The sequence below is a fragment of the Pinus tabuliformis genome, chromosome J (assembly GCF_031772625.1).
Source record: "Pinus tabuliformis cultivar Carrire ecotype Pingquan chromosome J, CPIR1, whole genome shotgun sequence".
Lineage (NCBI taxonomy): Eukaryota > Viridiplantae > Streptophyta > Pinopsida > Pinales > Pinaceae > Pinus > Pinus tabuliformis.
Genome location: NC_142295.1, coordinates 42,743,058 through 42,769,235, shown reverse-complemented (window position 1 = coordinate 42,769,235; position 26,178 = coordinate 42,743,058). Strand labels below are relative to the sequence as shown.

Sequence of the window (26,178 nt, the reverse complement as noted above, 5' to 3'; positions counted from 1 at the left end):
CAAATGACCACAGAAGTAGGTCAATGGGAATGAAGCATATAGGGAAAATTTTAAGGATGGAAATTTATCTTAAATTTTAGAAACCTTGCCGAATCCTACTAGCATCTAATAGGCAAACTGTAAAATGTTTGGAGATTCTTCTATAAAAATATTCAAAGTTATAATGATTGTATATAGAGTCTATAAAATATTTGTGATTTATAAGGTAAAATAATTTTATACTATAAAATTTGGGCAAATCAGTTTTAGAAAAAACGGAAATTAGTGAATCAATTTTTTATAAAAGGCGTGGAAAATTAGCCCACCTGCAAATATTAGCCCCTAAAATTTTCCGTGGTTCAAGCATACAACCAGTATGAATAGAATGTAGAAGTTCCAACACAACTCATAGAAAATGCCAAAAATAATACAAAGAAAGAAACCTACATATATGAATAAAACCATGACAAAGGTATGGTGATATAAAACACCAAGTGAATTTGTCCATCACTGGAAAGGTGGACAACCCAACACAAGAATAACAAACTGGATTTATAAACCATGGGTCAAGAATCAGAAGACAACAGGCATCATATAATAGAACATTTATGCTAGAGTTCCCTTTCAGTATTTTTAATATTTTGACCTGCAGGCCATTAATAAATTTAACAGGCCAAGGTTACCATATCAAAAAAATGGCAACTATTTCCAGGCCATGGGAGATATTTCATGCAGCCTTTACTTAGAAGCATCTCACAGTACCGAGAGTCGACTCAGACTTGAATCCAAAATGATTCTATTCCAGATATCTAGATCCCAACATCGAGAATACATAAGATCCATGTGCATCAGGCTCTGGGAATGGATCTTGTAAAATTGCACAGAAATATGATACATGAAGTACTAGACTCACTGACATAAGTAGTCAAAAATAGAATAAAACATTATCCTTCAAGGGAGTTGTCATCTCTAGATAAAGTTAATTTACCAATGCAGTACCACTGCTTTATGCAAGGTTGCTTAATTTAAGAAGAATCTGGAGCTACTATATACAACATTCTTTACCCCCAGTGCCCACCTTGAATGGATCAAAAAAACCTCAACTAAGCCATTCTTTGACCTAAAAACTGAATTCAAGGCCTACTTTCAAATTTCAAGCCCTTCTTGCCATCTACTACATATAGAAGGTGGGTAACTATTTACTAACTCCTAATAGCAACACCATAACCTATATGTGAGTATCATTCTTGAATCACCAGTGAGTGTATGCACGTGCACATGAAAGAGATAGAGGGCAAGGAACATCATGTTGATGATGGATGAACAGACCAAATCAATCACTCTCAACTATTAGCAATGATAAACCCATAGATAAAATGATAAATCTTATATAAAGAAGTTTAGAGTCAATTCCAGTTCAAGAAAATACGATCACTTCTCAGTTAGTTTAACAATGAGACCCCCATAATCAAGTATTTAAAATTTAACATAATGAACAAATCCAGACTGCCTACCTGTTCCTTCTAATTGACTTCGGAACAATTTCTCTAAAGTTAACACTCATGTAGTAAACCTAGTCTAACCTTGTGCCCTATATGTACAGGAATGGTTAGAAAATATAATTTTAAACCAAAAATTGACTTGTTACTATTCAATTGGTCTACATATTGAATGGGAGAAACAAAAACATGTTGGACATGTCATCAAAGAAAAATACAGAACTCTGATTAGCACATAAGATGATTCCTTCGTCTAAAGGGCAAGACAAATTCAATCGTTTTAGTTCTTTCTCCAAAACAGACTGCAAGTCTCACTCAAAAATCAACAAGATCATTTTACAGAATATTGACTCGTACACATTGATAAGATCTACATATTGAAGTGGAGAAACAAAAACATGTAGGATCTATTATCTAAGAAAATCTAAGAAAATAAATAACTCTATTTGCTTCCATGCTTCACACACAATAGAAAACACAACATATAACCTGTAAGTTGTAACAGTACCTGTACTGGGAACAGAAGCACCAATACTGATGCACCAAACAGTGATGCCACACCAAGTTGTTTATAGAGTAGAACAATAGCAACAACAATACGTAGAGGTGCTGACCAGAGGCCATGCACCTGTTGGCAAATTTGCTGCAAAAGGAATGTAAAGTCAGATATATCATATTGCCACATTGATCTGAAGGCAATCTGGTACTGTACAATGGACATGGTAAAATAATGATAGAGAATGCACTTCAGATGGCATTAATGAAATAAATACAAAGAAATGCAACTGTTGCAAAGCATTTCTGGCAATGACACTGAGGGAAACAGTTAGAAAATGCACAATAACAATGTCCACGTTATGCAACCAGCATTAAAAATTACAGAACATTTTCACATTTACTTTTGGGTATAAAACTTTAAAATTGACCTGTAAGTAGAGAATTCTGAAAACAAAATCGATCAAAACTAAGATCAGATAAGATAATTACATTAATGTCCAACAAATGACCACAAAAGTAGGTCAATGGGACTGCTGAGTACAAAAAAGGGAAGCTTCTGCAGCAGTGAAATTCTGGCATCATTTCTTTCAGCAAATCTGTTATGTTCTAAAGAAAGGACCTTGAATGATCCAAGCACACAAATATTTGTGCATATGAACACCAGAACACATGAAATATAAAAATCCACATAAGCAAAACATTAGCTTGAATTGTTTAGAAATCACATCACTGATATTTGCTGTGCATCACTCCATTAAATGCCCCATCAACATTGCACTGTCATAACTTATTCTTAGGGTATTTCTGACTGAAAAGTTGGAGATGAATGTTCGCAGAGAGGATGATATTGCCAGGGGTATTTGGGCTTGTTCATGTCTTCGGTGGATTCAAGAGGGGGATGACAGCTCGAATTTCTATTTTGACTTCTTAAAGAGGAAGCTGGCTGTTAATACGGTGCTTGGTCTCTGTAAGGCTCATGATTCTCTTGCTGAGGACCCTTCTAAGGTCGGTATGATTAATTCACATTTTCAAAATAAGCCCTAATAGATAAGGTGATACCTGCAACAGATGCTTGTTGCAGGGTTGTCCCTGCAAGGTTTCTAGTGGCGATCAGGACAAGTTGGGTACAGATTTTTCAATGGGAGGAACTTTCTGCTGCTTTGATTTCCATGCAAAATGCAAGCCGCTGGGCATGGATGATCTTCCTAGTGAGATCCACAAGGCCATGAAGGGTCCACGGTCATTAAAAGGGCCTCAGGGGGTATTCTGCCACTACAGATTTGACCTTAATGGTGTGTCACTGCCATAAGGAATCCTCCAGGAGTAGCCCACAGCAACAGTAGGATCTATTTAAACCTCTGTTGCCAAAATCAGGATTAAACCCAACACAACTCGCCAAATCATGAGTTTTTCAACCAACTGATTTTATCAGCCGAGTTTTGGGTGAGCTTTTTGAAATTGAAAAAATCAGGATTAAATCATAAAAATCAAGGTTAAATCATAACAAATCGGGAGTTTTTTTAAACTGAAAAAATGGATATCTTTGTACTTTTTTTAATTTTGCCAAGTTTTTGCCGATCTTTTCGATTTTCTTCGTACTTTTACAACTTTTTCTATTTTCGGACCCTTGTTAATTTATTCCCCAGTCCGACTTTTGCAACATTGGTTCAAACCCTTGTTGTCACAGAGGGGTCCTTCAAGGGTGATCCATTATAAAAATTGAGCCTTAATTTTAATTTTATCTTTGTGTAATTTGACCGAGTCAAAATGTTTACATAACAGGACAAGATAGGACAAGACAAAAATTCCCCTTGCTGCCTCAGATCCAACCCAAGAAACTTCGCTGCCACAGATTTAGCATAGAAATTAATGTGTTGTCACAAGAAAACACCCTCAAATGGGTCATTGCCTTACGTAGAGTCACAGAAACCCTCATTTCCTTAGATTTGATCCTAGGGGCCCTTCACTGCTTCAATCCTAGCCTCAAAAACCTTCACTATTCAGTCCTAGCCTCAGAACCCTTCGTCTTCACAAATCATGCCCTAGAATCCTCGCTACCACATACTCGTTGCCTCAGATCCCTTATTGTCATAAGATAGATGAAAGTTGCCTCATAAATTATTCTAAAGAAAGTAGAAAGAAAGGATTGGATATGGTGGAATCTTCCACCACCGAAACCAATCCAAAAAAAAAGGGTCTTAAAACCCTCCAAGAGCCTCAACTCAAAAATTAGAAAGATCCACAATCCATAACATTGGAATAATTCTCCTCTCTCCTTTGTATAGATTCCCTTTGGGGTCTTCCCTCCTAATTTTAGTTTGAGGGGCTAACTAGTTTCCCTCCATTTTGCCCCAAATTTGGCTTTTATCACAAGTTTTCCTCCACTAACCCAAAATTATCCAATGTTACCCCAATAACATCAGATAATGAGTTTCCCCCTTTACAAATGACTAAGACTATAAGGTTTAATAGGGTACTCCATCCTCGCTTGGGCAATTTAATTAGAATAGCACATTACAATCCCCACTTCCCAACATTGCTTGTCCTCAAGCAATTGCAGAGTCGACACATCAATACTATGATCCCAATTATGCCTGAAGAATGCTCCAACATACATTTGTTGTACTATCCTTGCTTCATTGTCAAACTCTAAAGACTTCAACCTAGTGTCTATTTTATTCCTCTTCTTCTCACCCTGCAACAAATTTAATAGCCTGCCATTTTCCTTCTCCCCTTCCATGATCAAATCTTTCTCTCCTCTCCACTGTAATGTAGATGCCTAAGGTTGTTTGTCTTCAGATTCAAAGAGATCAGCCTCATCCTCATCATCCAAATTCAAATCCAAGTCCCCAAAGTTTTTGAAATTGTTCTTCTCTCCTATTGGTATCAAGAATAAGGACCTCTCAAATGATCCATATTCCTTCCTTTGATCACTTCCAAACCACCCATCTTCATCATAAATGTGGGCCCACCCTTTTTCTCTGGCACTGTTAGAATCTCTACCATATCTTTTAGATACGCTTCCACCACTTGCCTTTTTCCAATTAGAATCAGCGACATCATCATCATCATTGTCATCTAAATCCAAGTCAAATTGACTTGCTTTAGCACTAGAAAATCACAACCTTTTATCTACTCCCAGATCCCCGCGACTGAAAGTTTTCTCATTTTGTTCTTTCTTTTTGCCAACTGTGCTTCCACTTGTACATCCACGCACAGGGAAGTCATCAAAATCAGAATTGCCATTATTAATGCCATGAACCTTGCTCCTCCTCGCACTATTGAGAAAATCATCATTGGTGATATTTGAAACAAGACACACAAGAGCACTATAATTGTGTAGTAGAGAGGGACTTGGCCTTTCAAGAATGTCAACAAAGACAAACTCTTCTTCCTCCTTTTCAATACAGAGGATTACAGTTGAAACAAAATTACCTTCACTAGTAAAGGATTGCAATAATTCTCCATTATAGACTAATGAAAAATGCAGATCCTTTCCATTGGAATCCAGCAACCAAAGAGCCACAGGTGTAAACTGTTAATAATTAACATGGCGAGACAAGCATGTATATTAGCGGAAAAGGCCTGAAGCTGATTTGATATATTGTATTGATCTCTAAATTTGAATTTATAATACATCAATGATGATTCTAGATCTTCTAGATCTAGATCACACTGACAATTCATCTGTGGATCATCATGACACCTCATCAAGATAAGAATTACAATTGTATTTTTGGACTTTGTCATTGTCTAGGGACTCACAATCTAACATCTCCCCCCCCCCCCCCCCGGCCATCAATCACAAGTCTCAATAATTTTACCAATAAATTTTGTTATCTTCAATCTGAAACTGTTGAACTAAACTTCAATGAAGATATGCCTGAAAAATCGTCAATATATGACTGTCTAGAAGTGATCAGTTACTGTGTCTGAGCATATCCATTGAATGATTTTGCCAATAAATTGTGTTATATTCAATCTGAAACTGTTGAACTAAGTTTCGATGAAGATATGCCTGAAAAATCGTCAATATATGAATGTCTAGAAGAGATTAGCTACTATGTCTAAGCATATTCATTGAATGATTGAAATCATTTTCTGTTGAGGAGACCAAATACTATGTTGGAATTCCCAATTGCTAACTAAATGCTAATTGACTTCAAAACTTGAAGCCTGATATTTGATGTCCCCCCCCATCAGGTGCAAGGAGAGAAGTTTTTCAATAGTTGATTCTTCAAGTATCTAAGCTAGGGCTTTGGATTCTTTAGTGGCTTTGGTTGACCACTAACCAATATTCCATGGAAACTGGTGGTTTAAGGTTTACCACTAACCAATCTGCATTGAATAAAGTGGTGGTTTTCTTATGACCACTATCCAATTTGACTTCATCAATTTACTCCCCCCCTTAACATGTAGGAGAGTTTCTTTCTTTGGAATTACTGGTTGAATTTTTTTTTTTCATTTCTTCAGACAACTTTATCTTTATCTTTGTCTTGACCAGACTGTAAGATTTATGCATCTTCTTTACTTCTAGATTCCATCTCCAAGGGTTTATCCATCCATAATTGATTGTCTTTTTATCCTTCTTCTGCTTTCAACATCTTTCTGATAGATGATTTGTCTTCCCACAATGAAGACAAGGATGGATATCAAAACACTGACTCTCAATATAACCATCTCTTCCACAATGTTGACACTTTTAACAAAATTTTGAATATCTTCAAGAAATCCTGCACTCACAAACTAAACTGGTTTGGAAAAACCTAGAATATGAAAATTATTCTGTGGTGTATCCCAATCCGTGTTGATTTTTGTTGAAATATATTTATTCCCAAGGTCTGATAATTATCTTGGAAAAAAAATCTTGAGCTTTTTCTTCTTCAAAATTACTATTGCTACTGATATTTTGTGCTTGATTCAATGATTCCATTAAAACATCTATATCACATTGTGCATCAATCACCTGTCTTAAATCTTGGGTATCACAAACTAAATCAATGTTTGCCATTATTTCAACCGTATCACATGCTGCATCAGACTTTTGGTTTAGGCCTTCAGTACACCTTCTTGCATCAATTTTCTCTAGTAGCTCCACTGTGTCAAAATTTTCATCAACTTGTTGGATGGGTTCATTTGTTTCACATATTTCATTTGCAGTTTGGATGAGATCCCCTGTGTCACAGATTGCATCTATCCTTTTTGTAGATCTTGCATCAATCATATCACCAAATAGATCTTGCTTTTGCCTCACTTTATTTGGGGTGCATCAATCAATCGTTCTTTCATATCTGTTTCATTTTGAAGATCTTTTGCAGTGGCTAGTGTGCCAGCCATTTGATCAATAATAATTTGATTTTGCTTTAGCTTCCACTCAAGTACTTTGATTTTATTATGCAATTCATGGTTTCATTCTTGCAATTCTTTACTTTCTTTAGATGCATTTTGCAAACGCTTTTCTCTACACATATTGGACTTATGCTCACTTGATTATCACACTTGCTTGATTATTATGTCACTTTAGGGTGTCGGGTACTACCAATAATGCACCCTAAATTGTGAATACAATCTTGAATTTTGATGACTCACTTGACTTTAGATACAATAACTTGAATTTTGATGACAATCACTAGACTTGGTTGACCCCCTTATTCAATTTCAGGAAGGTCTTGTTACATCACCATTTGACTTGAAAGTTCTCTTACTTAAACCAAATTCATAATCACTTATTGAAACTTGTACATAATCACACAAGTACAAGTGTGTTTAGATCCCCTTATTCAATTTTTGGGTGGTCTAGGACACAATCACCACAAAATAATTGATAATTTCATGACTCTTCGTACAACTCACTATATATACTTTTAAAAGACTACAATCTCTCTCTTTTGACACTTTTGATTTCCAAACCCGTCAATGTGTTCAACCATACACTTTTAAATTTTCACATAAAAAAGTAAAAAATAAAACAGAGTATGCCCCTTGAAACTAATGGATCCAAATGGAGTTCTTTCCAAATGTCTACCTCTGAAACTAATGGATCCTACTACCTTTGAAATTAATGGATCCCACTGTCGCTGCTTCCAAGACCTTTTCTATCGAACCATCCAACATTTGATTTCTATGTTCTCTTAGCGACTGGCTTTACCAAGCAAGGAAAGTGAAATCCCCATCAAAGTACATTTTTTTGTTTCTCAAGGTATAGGCAATTTGATGAGAAGTTCAAAATTATTGTAAAGAGACAACTTATGCTTTGTCAAAAAGAATGTATTGAATTCCCCTCTAGCAACTCAAAAATCTATGTTGTGGCATTCGCTCTAGTGCAGCTACAGCTGAGATCTCCACAACACAAGTTCAAACCACTACTCCCTTATGCATCATGTCCTAGATGAAGTGACTTGATCAAATAATACTAGAAGAAGCTTCCAAAGCCACACTGCTTCACGACTTGCGACACTGGTTGCGATATACTATGCCTCTATCGTACTGAGTGTGACAGAAGTCTGCTTCTATTAAACCAAGACATCATAGTTGATCCCAAGCTAAAGTAGCACCCCGAGGTGCTCTTTATGTTCTTTGCACTCACAGTCTAATCCAAATCAGTGTATCCATTCAACCTCACTTCACCACCTGAGACATATCTCAAACCATATCCAATTGTACCACGCAGGTACCTCAACACATGCCTCACTGCATGCCTTGGATCAACCATAAACTACCTAGCTTCCTTCACCACAACTGCTTTTTGGTCACCCTGATTGGGTGCACCCTTTGACATTGAAGCAGATCCTCCTACGGTAATCCCGGTTGGCTCCCTTTGTCACGGAAGCAGATCCTCCTACAATTGTTGCTCCCTCCATCATTGAAGCATATCCTGATTTTTGGCATGGTCCCGACTCCCCTCATAGAAGGCATACTGCTCCCGGTGACCTCCCGTCTCTAAGCATCTAGTATGACAATCTCAACCCATGACATCCTCTTGGAAGGCTACTCCTTCCATTTTTCCTAATTGTCTGCTTCTTCGAAACTAGAAGTTCTTCCAGTCATCTGGCACAGTCATGGATGTCCTATCAATCTGTACAATCCTACCTCTTGAACATCAATCACTTCCTATTGAGTCTATGCTCGAGCCCTTAGGCCATACAAGAACCCGACCATCTGACGACAGGAGCAAAAATCTCCCCATAGTCTACTTCCTCCTGTTGGGAGAACCCTCTTGCCACAAAACTCACTTGTATGTTGCCATCTAATGCGTGAATCATCACCTTGGAAACCTCCATAATGGACCTATTCTTCCTTTCCACAAACCCCATTCAAGAGGCCATGGAAAAAAAAATATCATAACCAAGCAAAATACAAGGACATGAAGTTGACTAAAAAAATAAAAGTAATAATAATAATCAAGGGAGATAAAATATAAAGTAATTATCTCTTCATCTAAGGATTGAAGGGAATTGCTAACTTCCTCTCTGACGAATCTGAAAGAGAGTCTTGGAAACCTGTCATATGCCTTGTCCACAAACCAAACATCACTACTATTGGTAATGGTTTCTAAAGGAAAAGTTTCTTTAACTTATTTTGCGCTGGGTGCTCATCATCATCATCAACGTTGGTTGTTGATGAATGTTGTTCTCCCTTCCTTTTCTTCTAAGGACACTAGGAGGCATAGTGTCCAAAACCATGACAATTGAAGCACTTAACCTTTGAGTCTTGACATATCTTTTTTCTTTTGATCCTAAACAAGAGCAGAATTCTACCTATATTCTTCTTATCAATCTTTCCAAAGTTCCTTCTTCTTTCTCATTTCCTTGTGTGAGTTACAAGAACTTGAGTTTCTTCATCCTATGGATTATGCAAGTTATTCATGGACAACAATCTAGTCTCCTTTTGGAAACAATCAGTGCATAGATTATCAGACATGGGCAGTGTTTCTCTAGCACAAATTCCTTGAATAAAAGGATTCCATGAGGAGGGAAATCCACTGAGAGTCAACATAACAAGCTCTGTATCATCAATGGCATCTCCAATGGCTACAAGCTCATCTTTGATCTTGGCGACTCTCATAAGATGTGCAACAACAGAATATGACCTAGTCATGATGACATTACGGAGACAATTTCTCAAGGTTAACTTCCTACTAGTGTTGTTCTCTCATACAATCCTACCAGAGCATCATATACTTCCCTGGTAGTCTTCAACGCAGCAACATGAGGAATCAAGCAGTCCTTTGTAGAATCTACCAAGATTCTCTTAGCCTTGGCTTCATTCTTCTTATACTTGGCTTTCTCCTTAGCTCCAGCTGGCTCTGGAATAACTTTCCCCACATGATTTGTAGTTCATTCTCTTCAAAGATGAGTATCTTGATTCTTGGTCTTCCAAGATCTGAAGTTGATGGCACCATCTAACTGGTCTTCAACTCTGAGACTTGGTGCCATTTTGACAAGAGATCTCAAAACCAAGTTGTTGAACACTTGTCTCTTAGGCTGACTTCAATGGCTGCTCTTTCAACAAAGCTCTGAAACCATGTTGACTATTTCCACAAGATGAACAGTAGACATAATTTTCTACAAGATAATTACTTCCTAATGATTTTCACTTAATATTCTTATGCCACTGATATCATTGAGCAAATACACCTCAGAAAATATCAACAGTAAATGCAAAAGAAACCATAAAGATCATAGAAAGACAACCATGCACAATAGAGACTATTTTTAGCCTATGAAACCCAACCTTGGGAGAAAACCTAGCAACTTTTCTTTAGGAGAAATTATCTATGTTCCACCAAGGCTCTAGTGCAGGGAGATGCGGGTGCAAGGAGATGCACTGGGGGGAGGTGTAGGAGTACCCTCAAATTTTAGGGAAATTTGGGGGGTTGTGGGGGCACGTCGAGGTATATAACTTTTATATATATATATATATAATTCAAGTTCATATTCAATAATGAAAGCATAAATAGACTAATAGTAATACATTAATCCACACATAAAATTTAAACTCATAATTGAATTAAATAATGACATACATTGATCCATCCTCATCATTCATTTTGATGCATACAGCATTTATATGACATACTCATCATTCATCCATCCCATGAGATTCAATAATAAAATTCAATAATGAAATATTCAAATACATTGATCTATATCATTCATCATTCATCATCAATCATTCTATAATCTACATTGAGTTAAAAATTAAATTCATCGTTCATCATTCTAGAGGAGCTCGATGGTGGGCAAGAGAGTAAAGCTCGACGGCAATAGGAGAGCACAACTCGATACCGCGCAAGAAAGTACAACTCGACGATGTCAAGAGAGCACTCATGTAATATCCCTAACCCAGAATATTCCTCAAACCCCAGCAAAAACTCCAACCAAATATGTGCAAATGATATAATAACCCAGAAGTGATAAAATAACAGTGGAACAACATATAATAATGTAAACCGGAAATATAAGCAGATACACAAGAAATGCAGCGAGAAATGCTAAGCCATTTTATTATACCGAGCAATAAAATGAGTACAAGAGGTGATTAGACAGATGGCACCTCGACTTGCACAAGGTAAGTGAAGAAATACTCTCAAAATGACAAGAATGGCCTCTCTGTGTGGATGTTGTTGCTGCTTCTAGGAAACAAATGATGATTTCGGGCTACTCCCCTCCTTGGAAAAAGCTGAAACTCTGGATTCGGGCTCTACTCAAGAAACCCAGAAAAACCCAAAAAGTTCTCCTGAAATAGCCGATCCCCGAAAGTCACCCCCTTGGGGTTCTGCGCAATTCCTCACTGCTCTGTGCTGCCATTAAAGGAAACCCCTCTAAACTCTACCTAAAACTCTGCCAAAAATCTTCCAATAGGCAAGGGCTAGTCCCCTACTCAATCACCCAGCATGAATCCTCCTACAAAACCCCAATCCAACACTACTGCCAGAAAGAACTGCATCCCTCTCTCATTGTTGCGCAGTCCTCCAGAAAGCTGATGAAACTGCTGCTGAAAATGCTGATAAACTACTGCTGAAACGCCAATGGAAATACCTTGCCTGAGCAGGCACTCGAAGTCCCCCGGGGCTAAGGGTGGGTTCTCCAAACGGAGACACTCAATGCACTAAACAGTGCTGCAGACTAGCTAACAACCAGCGTGCTCAGAAGTCGAAACAACTAGCTCAAATTGCACATAATTGAATGATCCAAAATGAGGGGGCTCCTCTCTATTTTATAGCCTCTGCCTCTCACAATCCCTAGGCTCACCTCCTCCTGCGTGATTCCCCTCTTACCATGTGTTCTTCCCTCCTGCGCAGTCCCTCCATGTGTCTGCGTGGGCCCCATTTCTTCGTCCCCCTTTGGCCCCCTTGGCTCCTCCTTAAGTCACAACGTTGTGCTACTAGGAAGTGCCTTTTTATTCTTAAAGTGAGTTATGTCCCCCGACCTCACTTTTTTATTTATAAATAACTATAGAAGGCAAAAATTGGGCAAAATCGAATATTCCAATTAGCCATGGCTAATTAGGAATATTACAACTCAGCAAAGCTCGACAACAGCCTACAGGGAAGAGAATTTGGGAAATGAATAGGTAAGTTAACCAAGGAAAATTCTAACATTTTAATTTTTAGTTTTGTTTTATTATTTATTTATTTTTAAGTTTTTTAATACGTGAATTTTCAATTTTTTATTATATTAATTGTTATTAGACAAATTCGAGGGGGGGTGCCCAGAAGCACCCCTTTTGGGGAGTCACATCCCCCACACTGGGGAAACGCACCCCCTTGCATCTCCCCATGACTCCCCGAAAGAGGTGTGTGTAGAAACGCACCCCCAGACGTCCCCCCGTCTCGGGTGCATGGGGCGCAAGGGGTGCATGCACCCGACCCTAGGAGACGGGTCCCCATGGAACACTGGAAATTATTCTTCAGCAAGGTTTACAAATTCAATTTGTCTAGAAATCTATGCCATATCCAAGTTAAAATACTAGTCAAACCTGCTCAAACTCCTGCAAGTCAATGCTAGTCAAACTGCCCAAAATACTCAAAAGTCAACAGTGGTCAAACAGACACCCTGTGGTCAAAATACGGCCCTATGGTCAACCCTCAGACCTGCATTCAACCATGCGGCCTGCATTCAACTGTCATATGGATTTCAGTCAAACTGCAGTCAAATCAGCTCAGTCAAACAGCCAAACTCAATCAACTACTGTGGTCAAATTCATCCGTTTGTTCACATGTGTGACTGTCCAAGAATGCTGATTAAACTCGTCCAAGAACTCGGTCAAAGACTCCTTCACACATGCGGCCAAGAGAGAGATAAAAATATAGAAAGATGATCTCCAAAACAGACTTCTTCATGCTCAGATTTTGCTCCTCGTTGGTTGTTAAAAATGAGATGTCACATCATTTATTAATTCAAGTCAAATGGGGTGAAATAACCCAAGGGACACATCCGGTCACCCTCCTGCAGCCGCCTTGTCATTCTAAAATCAATTTTTTATTTTAATTCTTCATAATTCTTCTAGACCAACTTAAGCATCCAGGAATACCTCATGATGCTACACAAAAAATCAACACATATCACCTCATACTTTTTTTACAATCTAATACGGAAGATTTGTATGAAATAAGAATTTCCTTGAAGAAATCCCTTGAAGGGCCCTGGCAACAATATTTCTCTAACCCATTGAGGAAAGCTTAACCAAATAAGACCCGTTCAATGTAAACCATGTTGGGGTTCTCTACAATGGAATAAAACATGCAATTATTCCATCTCCAGATTTTAAAATAACACATATATTAAGCAATAACTGTTTTCAGGAAATATACATATTTACACACCTGGAGAGCTTCAGCATCTTGAGTCATCATGTTGGTTATTCTTCCAGAAGCAAATTTCTTGCGGCCTTCATGTGTCAACCTCAATGTTTTCCGAAATACAGCAGCAACCTATATCAGATACGCGTACCAATCATGGCATGAACTCATAAATTGGTCACAATTATAACATAAACAGATATTGCAAAAAAATGCATACTTCAAATAAAAATAATATACCAAGGTTGCCCTGATACGGTAACCAACACGCATAACATTCTGGAAGTACTGTGCTTCTGATAGTACACCAACGAACTGCACAAATTTCAGACTTAGCATTCCATACAAATATATTCCCTCTTGTACAAGAAAAGAAAGGGATCCAAGAAATTTGTATAGTAACTAGCATTGTCATTATAGTGCCTCAATGAAAGTAACATAATAGACTCTGAAGTTAGTTCTGATACGGCAAGGTGAACATGAACATCTGCCAATTTCCAGTAATTAATAAAAATGTAATCTGCAGCGTCCAATGTCCACAAGACTCATTTCTGCGAGCTATAGAATACATGTTCAAAAAGCTCTATGACACACTATACAACAACAAGTACAGAATTAAGATCACTTAAACTGTACACGATTTCTAAAAGGCCTATGAAGAACTTACATTTATCATTTCTTTTTAATTTTATCTTTCAACACACTCCATTTGAGATGTTGCCTATCCATTGCATAACTTTTTATCAAACATTAGAAATATGACACATTTAACTGACCCTACAAACAATATGACTCAAATAGATTCATGTCTGTCAAATTTCAATATTGATGCTATTGTAAGCCAGTCAATCTTACTCATGTTTAAAATTCAATTCAGTTATAAGCCACTCAATCTCACTGATTTTTAAAATTGAATTCAACTCTCTTTCTCCACTCTGCCACTAAAAGAAAACACACCTCAAAACCATTCATACAGACATATCTACAACTTGAATTGAGAAAGAGAGAGTCAATACCACTCCTAGAAAGATTAATGTTGCATACAAGTAACCAATCCATGAAGGTTCCCCGCGTTGCATTGACTGCCCATAAAATCCAGAGCACAGAATATCAGATAAAAGATAAAACATAATAGATATTAAATACCAGCATCATTAACTCTTATTTTTTAACTCGAAAATAAATAAATATAAAAATAAAAACTGATCTGCCATGACGTTCAGACAATCAATGTAAATATGACCACCTTCTATGAAATACATTAACAAAGCATACAAATCAGTAATAATTCAATACGTGAACTTCACATCCTCTGACATTACTCAATTCACTGGAAACTAAAAATATAAAATCCAAATGTATAAGTTGAACATGGATTTCACAAGGGCTGCAAGTTTAGAATAATAACAAGGGAAATGGTGTTAAATATATGTGTATGCACATGACTTAAATAAATATGAGAGGGACAAAAGAAATATTCATGTGAACATGAATGGCATTGTCATTACAAATCAGCACGGAGATACTCATGCATATGTACAAGTGATCAACAAAAAGGTGATATGAAGCACAAAACTAGCAATGATGCCTCAACTAGTGATGATTACTCAATCTGAATAAGGGGGGCTCTCATACACAATAAGGTTGTAGATATGTGCTAGTTGCAGGGAAACTATCCCGTACCCAACTAATCAGAAGTCCCAATCAGGATTCCCAAATCATAAACTCATAATCATGAGCTCTTAACTTTAAACCTCTGTTACACGGGAACCACTCCCGAGAGGTGGGAAACCCGTTCCAATGGTTCCCGCGCTCCCGAGAGATTTGGAACTGTATGGGAACGTTCCCTTTTCAGCGGGAGCTGCAATGGGAGCTGGGGAAAGTTCCGGGAGCTTTGAAGACTGTTTTTTTTGGAGTTCCAACATGCGCTGTGGTTGGAGAATACAAAGCCTGTAGAGAAATAAGCTGAACTGCCCACAAAACATGAGCCTATGTTGAAACCTTCACTGGAAGAAAGGCCAAAGACATCCTTAACACCGATATCCTTAATTGAAAAGCTAAAGGAATCTCTTGATGGGTTAAGGAAGAGTGTGGCACCTCGATGTAAGGGCAATATCTGGGATGTCATGCTGATGAGTATTTCTTTTGCTATTTATGTATATATATCGCAAAAGATTGTGTGTGCATATTGTATGTGGCAGTCAATGCTTAAACATTAGAGTTGCTTTACTTTTTCTCTTAAGAATAACTAGAGAAACATATGTAAAACTGTTCCTTTGTATTTTTAAGCCAGATTGTTTCAAAGACTAGTCATGTGTCAGAGAACTGATAATGAACTTGACATTTTAATATTTTATATATATAAAAGGGAGAGACTCAAGGAGAGAGACACCCAGAGAATATATTTATATATAAGAGAGATTATATATTTATTATTTATATATTTAAATTGATTTGAATATTTGAATATTTTGATTCAATATTAATTCTGATTATTATATAAATTATATAATTAAAAAAATATTTTTTATCTTTTATTTTTTATTTTTTTATTATATTATTACCGCTCCCGATTAGCCATTTCCTGTAAATTTTGGAAAACTTTTAACCGTTCCTGACACCCGTACCCAAGTTCCCAACATTCCCACGTTCCAGAAGCTCATGCACCATAGCTTTAAACTCATGAAACAACTTATAACTTTCGAGCACATTACAACTTGATTGACCAAATGGACCTTAATTACAAAGTAAATAAGACAAAACTGTATGACACAAGTCACCAGATGACAAAAGATGACTTCATATAAATATTTGGGCCAACATCTTCCCCTTCTACTCCTGAATACCTGAAAAAGAAAAGCTGTGCAAACTACTAGTTTTGCTCGCCACAATTGTGTAAGTACAATAATACCCAGGACCACTGTTGCTTATGCCATCACTGCTGAAGATGATGGCAGTGTTAATCTTTAATGTTCTTTCAATTCCTCAGACTATTTCAAATGAGTCAGCTCGCATTTACAATGTGTTCCTTTTCCATTCTGGTATGTTCACTCTCTGATCGAGTCAAGCCAATTCCTCTTCCGAATCCTTAGCACTCTAACACTCTTCTGCTCAACCAATAAATTCTTTTGTTCAACTTCCAATCCCCTTGCTTTAATTTCTACATCCTGTTGCATATAATATCTCTGAGGAGCAGGTTTCAGTACCATTTCGAGCCAGACGATGGTGGTGGGCTTTATTATCTTTGGAGGAAAGCATTCTTTCTTGTTTTTGCAACATCGATGGCTTCTCAAAGTGGTGTTTCCCATGCCCCCATCCCTGCTAAACTAAACAAGCAAAATGATTACTGTCCTCTTTAAAAATGTCATAAACCTTGCACAAATGCCCAGTGGGGCTTCATGGGAATGGACATGAAATCCATGCAAAAAGTACAAGGTTTTCAAGGGCTCTTACACAACTGTCAAGGCACGTATTTTGCATAAAGGAGTAAAGGTTGTTGATGTTTGTTCCAATTTTAACACTCAGACACAGTTCGGAATCAGATCACAATTACACCAGCTTAAAGTTTATGACTCAATTTACTAAATAAGACATAAAACATTAAAATTTTAATGGAAAAAAAAAACAAAATCTATACATATATATATGAAGGATTCCAAACCATTAGAGGCAAAATATGCAAACTCTACTCATGCATTTACCATGAAAGTGTAAATATATCAAAACTGAACCAAGTTCAATACATAACCAAAACAAAATACATAATCAGTGATGCTTTGAATAGCCTCTATAGTCCAAAAAACAACATCCTACAAGGGAGCGCCCCCCCCCCCCGGGATCCCGCTCCCAATCCACGCTCCAGGCGGGAGCGGCTTGGGAGTGTATTCCCGGTAAAAAAAGTTCCGCTCCTTGCCAATTTCGGGAGCAGCTTCAAGAGCGTCGCTTTGGGAGCGGATTTTATAACCCGGGAGCGGTCAAGGAGCGAACACTCCCGACCGCTCCCAGGTTATAAAATCTGCTCCCGGAGCGACGCAGGCAGGAGCGAATCGGCAGAACCAAAACAACAAACAGACAAACAAAAAATCCAACGTCCAAAAAATCATTTTTTTTTATAAATGGGGGGAGGAAAGGGTCTAAATGCTTCATTGTGACATTGAGAGTTGAGTGAGAGGCTGATCTGAGAGAGGGAGATTGAGAGTGTGAGATTGAGAGTGTGAGAGTGAGGACTAAGGACCAAAGAGAGAGTGAGACTGAGAGAGAGCAAGGTGCCAAGGAGAGAGCAACGAGCAAGGAGAGAGCAAGGAAAGAGCAAGGAGCAAGGGGAGATTGGACGCATTTGAGGTAGGTTCGCTGCTCTACAATGTTGAATAGAATGTTTAGCATTTTTTATTTAATGTTTATTAAATTATTCCTAATTTCTAAATAAATAAATAATTTTTTTTCTATTTCGGTTTCCAATTCCCATCGGGCCATTCCCATTCCATTTTATTAAATTTTGTAGATTCAAAACTACAAATTTCAAACATCATGGTTATATTTCTTGGCATTTTCTTCTTTTTGGTTCCTTTTTTGGTTATTATGGTGGTGGAGAGTAGGAAAAGGAAGGTTCAAAATGAAGAAGGGGGACAAAGTGGATTTGATGAAAAACCCGATGAAGAGGAGTTGGAAGAAGGTGAACATGATTCAGCTCAAAAAACTAAACAAGACCAAACCCCATTGTGGAAATATGTTAACAGGCCTGAAGCAGGGAAAGGGGGTCGAACCACTAAATTTCATTGCCCCCATTGCAACAATAATTACACAGGTTCATACACCCGTGCCAGAAAACACCTCTGCGGGAAAACGCCATGGGATGGAGATAAACAAATAGGAATCAAAACTTGTGCAGGTGTGTTAGCAGCAGATAGAGCCAAATACATAAGGGAAGAGGAGGAGGCCCAATACAAATCTAAAAAATCAAAGGGTTTCTTTGAACCAAGCTCACAATCACAAGCACAAAGAACTCCTTCAGCATCCTCCCAAGGCAATGGATATGGAGGCACAGGGTCACCAGGTTTAAGGCGTAGAACCATATCAGATTTCCTTGATGAAGGGTGTAGGAATGATGTGGATTCAAAAGTTTACAGGTTTCTCTATGCATGTGGGATACCAATCAATGTTCTTCACTCACCTTGTTGGCACGAAATGGTTTCTGCCATAAATGATGCCCCTAAAGGATACAAGAGCCCTGGGTATGACAAGGCAAGAACCGTTGGACTTGATCATGAAAAAGCAAAAATATCACATTCTTTGAATAGAATGACAAGTTCTTGGACTGACCACGAGGTGTCCATTGTATCTGATGGATGGACAAATGTAAAAGGCAAGCCATTGATAAGTGTTCTTGTTGTGTCTGTTAGTGGTGCCATCTTTCTTTCAGCATATGATTACTCAGACAAGTTCAAGACCGGCATCAACATTGCAGAAGCATTACTTGAAACAATTGACCGTATTGGGCCATACAATGTCATCCAAGTCATCACTGATAATGCTCCTAATTGTAAGGTAGCAGGAGCAATTATTGAGGATAAATACCCCAACATATTTTGGTTTGGGTATTTGGTTCACACATTGAACCTTTTGATGCATGATGTTGTTAAGAACAAAAATGAGCAATACAAATGGATTGGTGATTTGTACAAGAAAGGCAAACAAATGATAAAATTTATTACAAATCATAGCAATACCCATGGCCTTTTCCGCAGTCACTCAAGATTGGAGTTGTTGAAGATTGCGAGGACTAGATTTGATAGCTATTACCTCACCTTCAGGCGCCTTTTGAAGGTAAGAGAGTCATTGGCTAGCATGGTATCAAGTCCACATTGGCAGGTATTAAAGGAAAGGGCTACAAATGCAGCTGACAGGCAAGGTTTTGAACTGGTGGAGGAGGCCGCACTTGATGGTATGTTTTGGGCACGCGTGAGGCAAGTATTGGATTTCACCAGGCCCATTTATCACATGATTCGGTTTGCAGATACAGATAAACCAATGATTGGCGAGGTGTATGAGCAGATGGATACCATGTTGGGGCAAATAAAAGATATTGTTCATAACAATGATCCCAATTTGTACAAACTGATTCACGATTTTGTGTGTGTACGGTGGAATAAACTTAATCTTCCACTACATTGCTTGGCGTATATCCTTACACCAAAATACTACTCTACATCTTGGTTGGGCCAACCTGCAACAGGGGGTGGGGTTAGGACCAAACCCCATATAGATGAAGAGGTATCTAAAGGATATTTGGAAGCATTAAAAATGTTGATACCTAATAGGGAGGAAGGTGCTAGTGTGCGCCTTGAAATAGGCAGATACTTCAGTAACACTGGTTTGTTTGGTACCTTCCATGCAATGGAAGACAGAGACAGATTTGATGCTCTCACATGGTGGGAAACATATGGCGGCCATGGACTTTTGCCAAAATTGGAAAAAAAAGTTCTATCACAGGTTGTAAATACTTCTTCTGCAGAGAGGTGTTGGAGCACCTACAGCTTCATACATAATGTGAAAAGAAACAGACTCAATGAAAACCGGGCAGAAAGCTTGGTTTATGTGCACTACAACTTGAGGTTGTTGAGTCATTACTGTGATCGGGCTTATGAGGATCCAACATATAAAATCTGGGACAACCACCCAGAGGATGACAATTTGGAGGATGGCACTATACATCTTGAAGAACTGGAAGAGGAACTTATAAGGGAGGAAGATGAAGCAGCAGCCATGCCACCTCCACCATCCAGTAGCAGTGCTCGAGTTCCGAGTCTTGTTCCTTTGTTGTCGCCACCTCCATCCACACCCTCACGTGGAGGGCATGTGCCTTCTAGTTCTGGTCGTCGGTCTGTGTGTGAGACTCCTAGAAGACCACCACGACCTGCTCATACATTAGACTCTCGTGGCAAGGGCTACATGCAGTAGTAGATAATAGATTTACAGTTTACTTGTCTTTTCTAGTTTCTATTAGTTTTCATAACTGTTGAGTCTTGACTCTTGACTCTTTCATATCATAATGATATTTTTTGTAAACAATATATGACTGTGAGTCGTGACAATGAAAGTTTGAAGTTTGAAGTTGGCAATTATAACTCATTGGTAATGATTCTGAATTATGAATATGATGCTTCGTGAAAGTTGTTTCATTTCATTTCATAATTCATTTTATAACATTTCATTTCATGTTAAGTTGTTAACAGTTAGATATTATTTCTTGTAATGGTTAAACTTAGCTTACAAGTACAACTTTGGTGATCAATGATGACAAATGTTATATATTGAATTTTCAATTTTGAAAGCTTCAAGTTGAAACTTTAAGATTGATGAATCATGATTCACGAGACTCAATTGTGGACGTGGTTGATGAAGATTATAACTTCTAGATGATTGATGTTATATGGTTCAATGATCAATCTATGTATTTTTATGTTTTTTATATCTAATTTATCATTCTACATGTTTTTGTTGACATATATGTATCAAAATATAAAATATATATATATTATATAAAAATCGCTCTAGGATTCGCTCCCAAACCAGGAGCTTTTGAAAATGTCGCTCTCGCTCCCAAGTAACACTGCTACAAGCTAATAACCTACTACATATCATTGATCAACATGATCTATCATCAAACTCATCAGCATTGTTGGACATGCGATCCTCGGCATGGCCTACAACACCATTTTCTGGTGCAGACTAGTCAAACTCTAGTATTAGTAGAAGCATGACTAGTGCTAGGCATATGTGGTACTACTACTAGTGAATTCAAATCCAAATCAATAGACTCCAACTCATCAATATCAAGACCAAACTCTACCAAGCGAATTTCCTTTACCCATTAAGAGGTTGGATCAATATCATCCAACATAATGGGATCCATATCAGGACTTATATTCAGTGACTCAAGCAATTATTTGCATGTTCTAGGACTCCCATTTTTTAGGAGTCAGAACAACTATTTTTGGATTATTTATTTTTAGCATGTTTGTATTTTGCAAGTGGCATGTCGCAAAAAAGCAAGGTTATATTTGGCATCTATTTGATGGTTTAGTGTACTTGTCCTTAGTGTTAAATATTGTAGCTCGGACAGGTATTCTAATCTTGAGAAGTGTCATTGAGGCTAGAATCATGGAGGATTTAATTACCTCCAAGCCCATGTAAGTTTCCTATGTTTCAACTAAGGAAAATATCTTAATTATGTCAATTAATGATTTTTTTAATTTTTTCTAAGTCTAAACTTAGGGAAAGTATAATTAATTGACAATTGTTGGGATAAGATCGATTTGCTACTAGAAGCTTGTAGAAAGTTTCTAAGATGATCTTAGCCATCGATTGGATCAAGTGAACTTCCAATCGCGGCCATTCATTTTTGAATGAGAGATTATAACTGTAGATCGATGAGCAGCATTGGAGACACATCAAGTGAATGATTTTTCACAAATGCCAAGAGGGTTTTAGTAACAGTGATTGGGATGAAATTTGCCGAAGTTTATTCTTCGTAGAGGTTTCCAGTTTTTGAGTGATAGGAGGAGGCCAAATTATTTCTATAGAAGGAAGTCGAATTTCCCAGTTCGAGTTTGCCAATTTACGAGTGCAAATTGCCAGACTGAATTCCCATAGGTAGTGCGAGTTACTGGGAAGGGCAGATCGAGTTTCCAGTGGCAATGTGAATTGCCAGGAAGGGTAGTGCAAATCTCCAAAGGTTGCCATATTGCCAATGCAAATTACTGGAGGCTATCAGTGCGAGTTTCAAGGGTAGTGCGAATTCTAGAAAGTGCCAAGTTGATTTACAAAGGGAGATAGTGAAATTTCTTAGTTTGACTTCATCAAAAGTGAAAAAAATTTTTTGCCAAAGCTTAGCGAGTGTCAGGCAAGCAGTTGTAATTTCTCAATAGCAGTTTTTGCTTAAGATATTAATATAATCCCTCAAATATGTAAATTGGTTTTCCCCACATTGAGGTTTTCCCAGGGACATTTGCCCAAAATACTTGTGTTCATTGTGTGATTGGTTTCTTGCATTTTCTACTACAAATTTCATTTTGTGAATGTTGTTGTTCATGTTGTTATTCATTACATCCAGAAAGAGATTTAATTTTCCATGAACAAGTAATAGAAAATAATTAACTGGGTTAATAACACCTTCTGGGTAGCCAGAAATTTCACATGGTATCAGGGCAGTTTCAATGTTGAGGTTATTTTCATCTAAGCATGAGGGTTTCGAAGGAGAAATCAAAGGTTTTTTGTTACAATTGGCAACTAGGGCCAAATTCCACTTTGGACAGCTCATTTGATGAAGATGATTATTGCATTGAATTCCTCCTTTCAAGAGTACCAAAATCGACCTAAAGATCATCAAATTTGGACAAGGAAAAATATGGTTTTGAGGTCAAACCCACACATGTGCAAATTGTCAATGTCGGCCACAACATCATGTAGGCTCATGAAGCCCAATGGAGATGTCCCTTGACCCTCAACGACTTGTATAAATAAAAGAGATCTCAAACCTCATTTGGCATCATCACAACTCATCATTTCTCTCTCCTCATTTGATTGGGTCGTACAAATTACAGGAGAGCTCTTCTTCTCTCACACGTGTGGCTGAAGGAGGATGAATTACAGAGCCCGAATTTTAGGATATGTTGCAGGTGTGACCAGCGTTGACCAGGGCCTTTTTTTACCTCCTTTGACTGCGCCTTTTGTGCCAAAATTTCAGTTTTGGAAGGTTGCATTAATTGGCATAGGAACCGAGATTTTCTGGGCATGTTGATTGAGCTGACCGCAGGACAAAAGTTTAGATTTTGACCAAGTTTGACTGTTGTTTTATTGACTGTTTTGGGCTGAATTTGACTAGCAAAGAAGGTCGAGTTTGACTAGGTTTGACCGAGCTACATTGTGAACTGTTTGATGTTGCGTTGACCAACGTTGACCTTCTTGGTTAGGGCAAAATTTGACTATTATTGACTATAGATTTGACAGGGCCATTTTGACTATGATTTGGCAAGTCAATTTTGACTTTTGTACTCTCTCTCTCTCTCTATACTGAACATTTAATATAATAAGAAGAAGAATTGATCAAAGGGTTTTTCCCTGACATTCACCAAATCCTGGTGTTCTCTTGTCTTCTGCATTTATTGTTTATATTCTATCTACAGTTATTGTCAATGTGATTAATGGTTAATGTGATTGTTATTGGAAATTGTCATCGGGCTATCTAAAGTACATTGAAGTAATTGTTGCGAGCATAGAACATACCATTGTTAACTAAAATTAACATGGTATCAAAGACCAAGTGAAGACAAAGCCCAAGAAAGAGAGAGAACAGCAATCACTAAGAGATCTGTTAGACAAGACAATTAGACAAGTCTCCATGGAATCTACATCTTACTTCAAGACTAAGGACAAGCTCAATGACAAATCTGACTATCATGCATGGAAGATGACTTTGGATCTGACTTTGGAGGGGCATGAAGTATTGGACTATGTGCAGGGAAAAATGGTGGAGCCTCCTTCAAATGCACCAACTACTGCTAAGACGAAGTATAGAAAATGTGAGGTCAAAGCGAAGAAAATTATCATTGACTCCATTCAAAAGCATTTGGTTGCCTATATTTCTGATTTGGGAACATCTAAGTAGATGTATGAAAAGCTGGTTGGGATGTTCAAAGTGAACAATGTGAATCAAATTCTCTTTCTCAAAAACAAGTTGAAGGATATCAAGATGGATAAAAGGGAATCTATCCAATCCTACTTCATGACAATAACTCAAATTAAGAATGACCTGCTATCTACTGGAGAAATTATTGCTGACAGGGAGCTCATTCTCATTGCACTTGGAGGTCCTTCACGACCATGGGATGTATTTACCACCACCAATCTCAACAATGACAAGATAACTGGTTTCGATGAGTTATTGGCTAGATGCACTCAAGAGGAAACAAGGATGATGGAGAGAGATAAGCCCTTCAATGGAAATGAACCTACAGCCTTCTCTGCTCATGCAAAAAGGAAGAATAATGTTCGTCCAAGAAGATAGGGTCAAGGATCTAAGAAGGGATTCAAGGAAGGAAGAAAAGGAAGGTGCTACAATTGCAACAGGTTCGACCACTATGCTAGAGAATGTCCTGACAAGCTCCAAGGGATGATGCCAACAACAACCACAACAATTTCAAAGGCAATGACAATCAAAGGAACAACATGTTCAACAACAAAGGAAAGAGGAATGCTCCCGCTGGTCGAAATGGAAATGGTCGACCTCCCAAGAGTACAAGAAATGCCAAGTATGATGAAAGTAATGTTGTAGAAAAATAAGATGAGTTTTATCTTATTTCTACTCTATCCACCACCTCTCCTCCGGATACTTTGGATCGTTGATTGATTGATAGTGGAGCCTCAAGGCACTTCACTAGGTACTAGAAGGCCCTCTCAAATTTGGTTGAGAATAAACCTAATCTAAAGATCATACTTGGAGATAATGCCACCTACCCCATGAAAAGGATAGGTATTGTCACTCTTCACTTGAATCAAGGTCAAACCATTCATCTACAAGAAGTATTGTATGTGCCCGAATTGAAAAAGAACTTAGTGTCTATTTCTACGAAGCAAGATAAAGGCTTCAAGGTAGCATTCAAATCCTAAAGATGCATTTACTCTTCGAATTAAGATTGATGGTCTCTATCAAGTTGGAGGAAGTCCTTTGGGAGCTTTGGCGAGTGATACTTCTCTTCAATGTGAATTATGGCACCCGAGGTTTGCCCACTTACATTACAAAGCCTACGATAAGGAAGATGGTCACAGGGATGCCCGAATTTAATATGAACCATGAAGGAGTTTGTCAGGGATGTGCTGCTGGGAAACATATAAAGGGACCATTCCCTTCTAGTAAAAGCCAGAGAATTAATATTCCTCAATTGGTCCATTCTGACCTATTTGGTGCCCTGCCCGTAACCTCATTGGGAGGATACACATATTATGCAATCTTTTGGATGACTTCTCTGATGCAGGAGCATACAGCTCAGCAATTTCATTATGTTCTAGTTAACTTAGGGGGTCTTGTGTTTTCAAGGAAGTTGGATTCCTATGTATGTAATTATTAATGTTTTGAGTGATTAGAATAGAATTAATTAGATATTGTGAGGATATTTGTAAATGCTCTCGAATGTAGGAGAACATGAGTGATGACGAGAGAGTTGGAAATCAATTATAAGTCTTAGAATAGAAAGTGGTGTCCTGATTCGTGGAACTAGAGAGGATTCTTAGGGATTACTGGAGTTAAAATGGACTTAGAGGATATTCGAGATTTAGTTTAGCAGATTAAGGATCTGAACCAGAATTGGTTAAATAGAACCTTTTGTATAAATGTAAGCCTAA

General features: G+C 37.9%; 1 protein-coding gene across 2 annotated transcripts in view; it reads right to left on the bottom strand.

Annotated features, from left to right (window-relative positions):
- The window catches only part of LOC149225390 (ABC transporter C family member 2-like), a 500,427-nt gene that overhangs the window by 149,666 nt on the left and 324,583 nt on the right, over positions 1-26,178 (bottom strand). For both annotated transcript variants that reach the window (XM_089377078.1, XM_089377079.1), the window contains exons 9-12: positions 14,796-14,861; positions 14,020-14,094; positions 13,804-13,911; positions 1,987-2,121 (exon numbers count right to left, since the gene is read on the bottom strand). In XM_089377078.1, the coding sequence (XP_089233204.1) occupies positions 1,987-2,121; positions 13,804-13,911; positions 14,020-14,094; positions 14,796-14,861 (384 nt within the window). The remainder of the gene's footprint in view (positions 1-1,986; positions 2,122-13,803; positions 13,912-14,019; positions 14,095-14,795; positions 14,862-26,178) is intronic.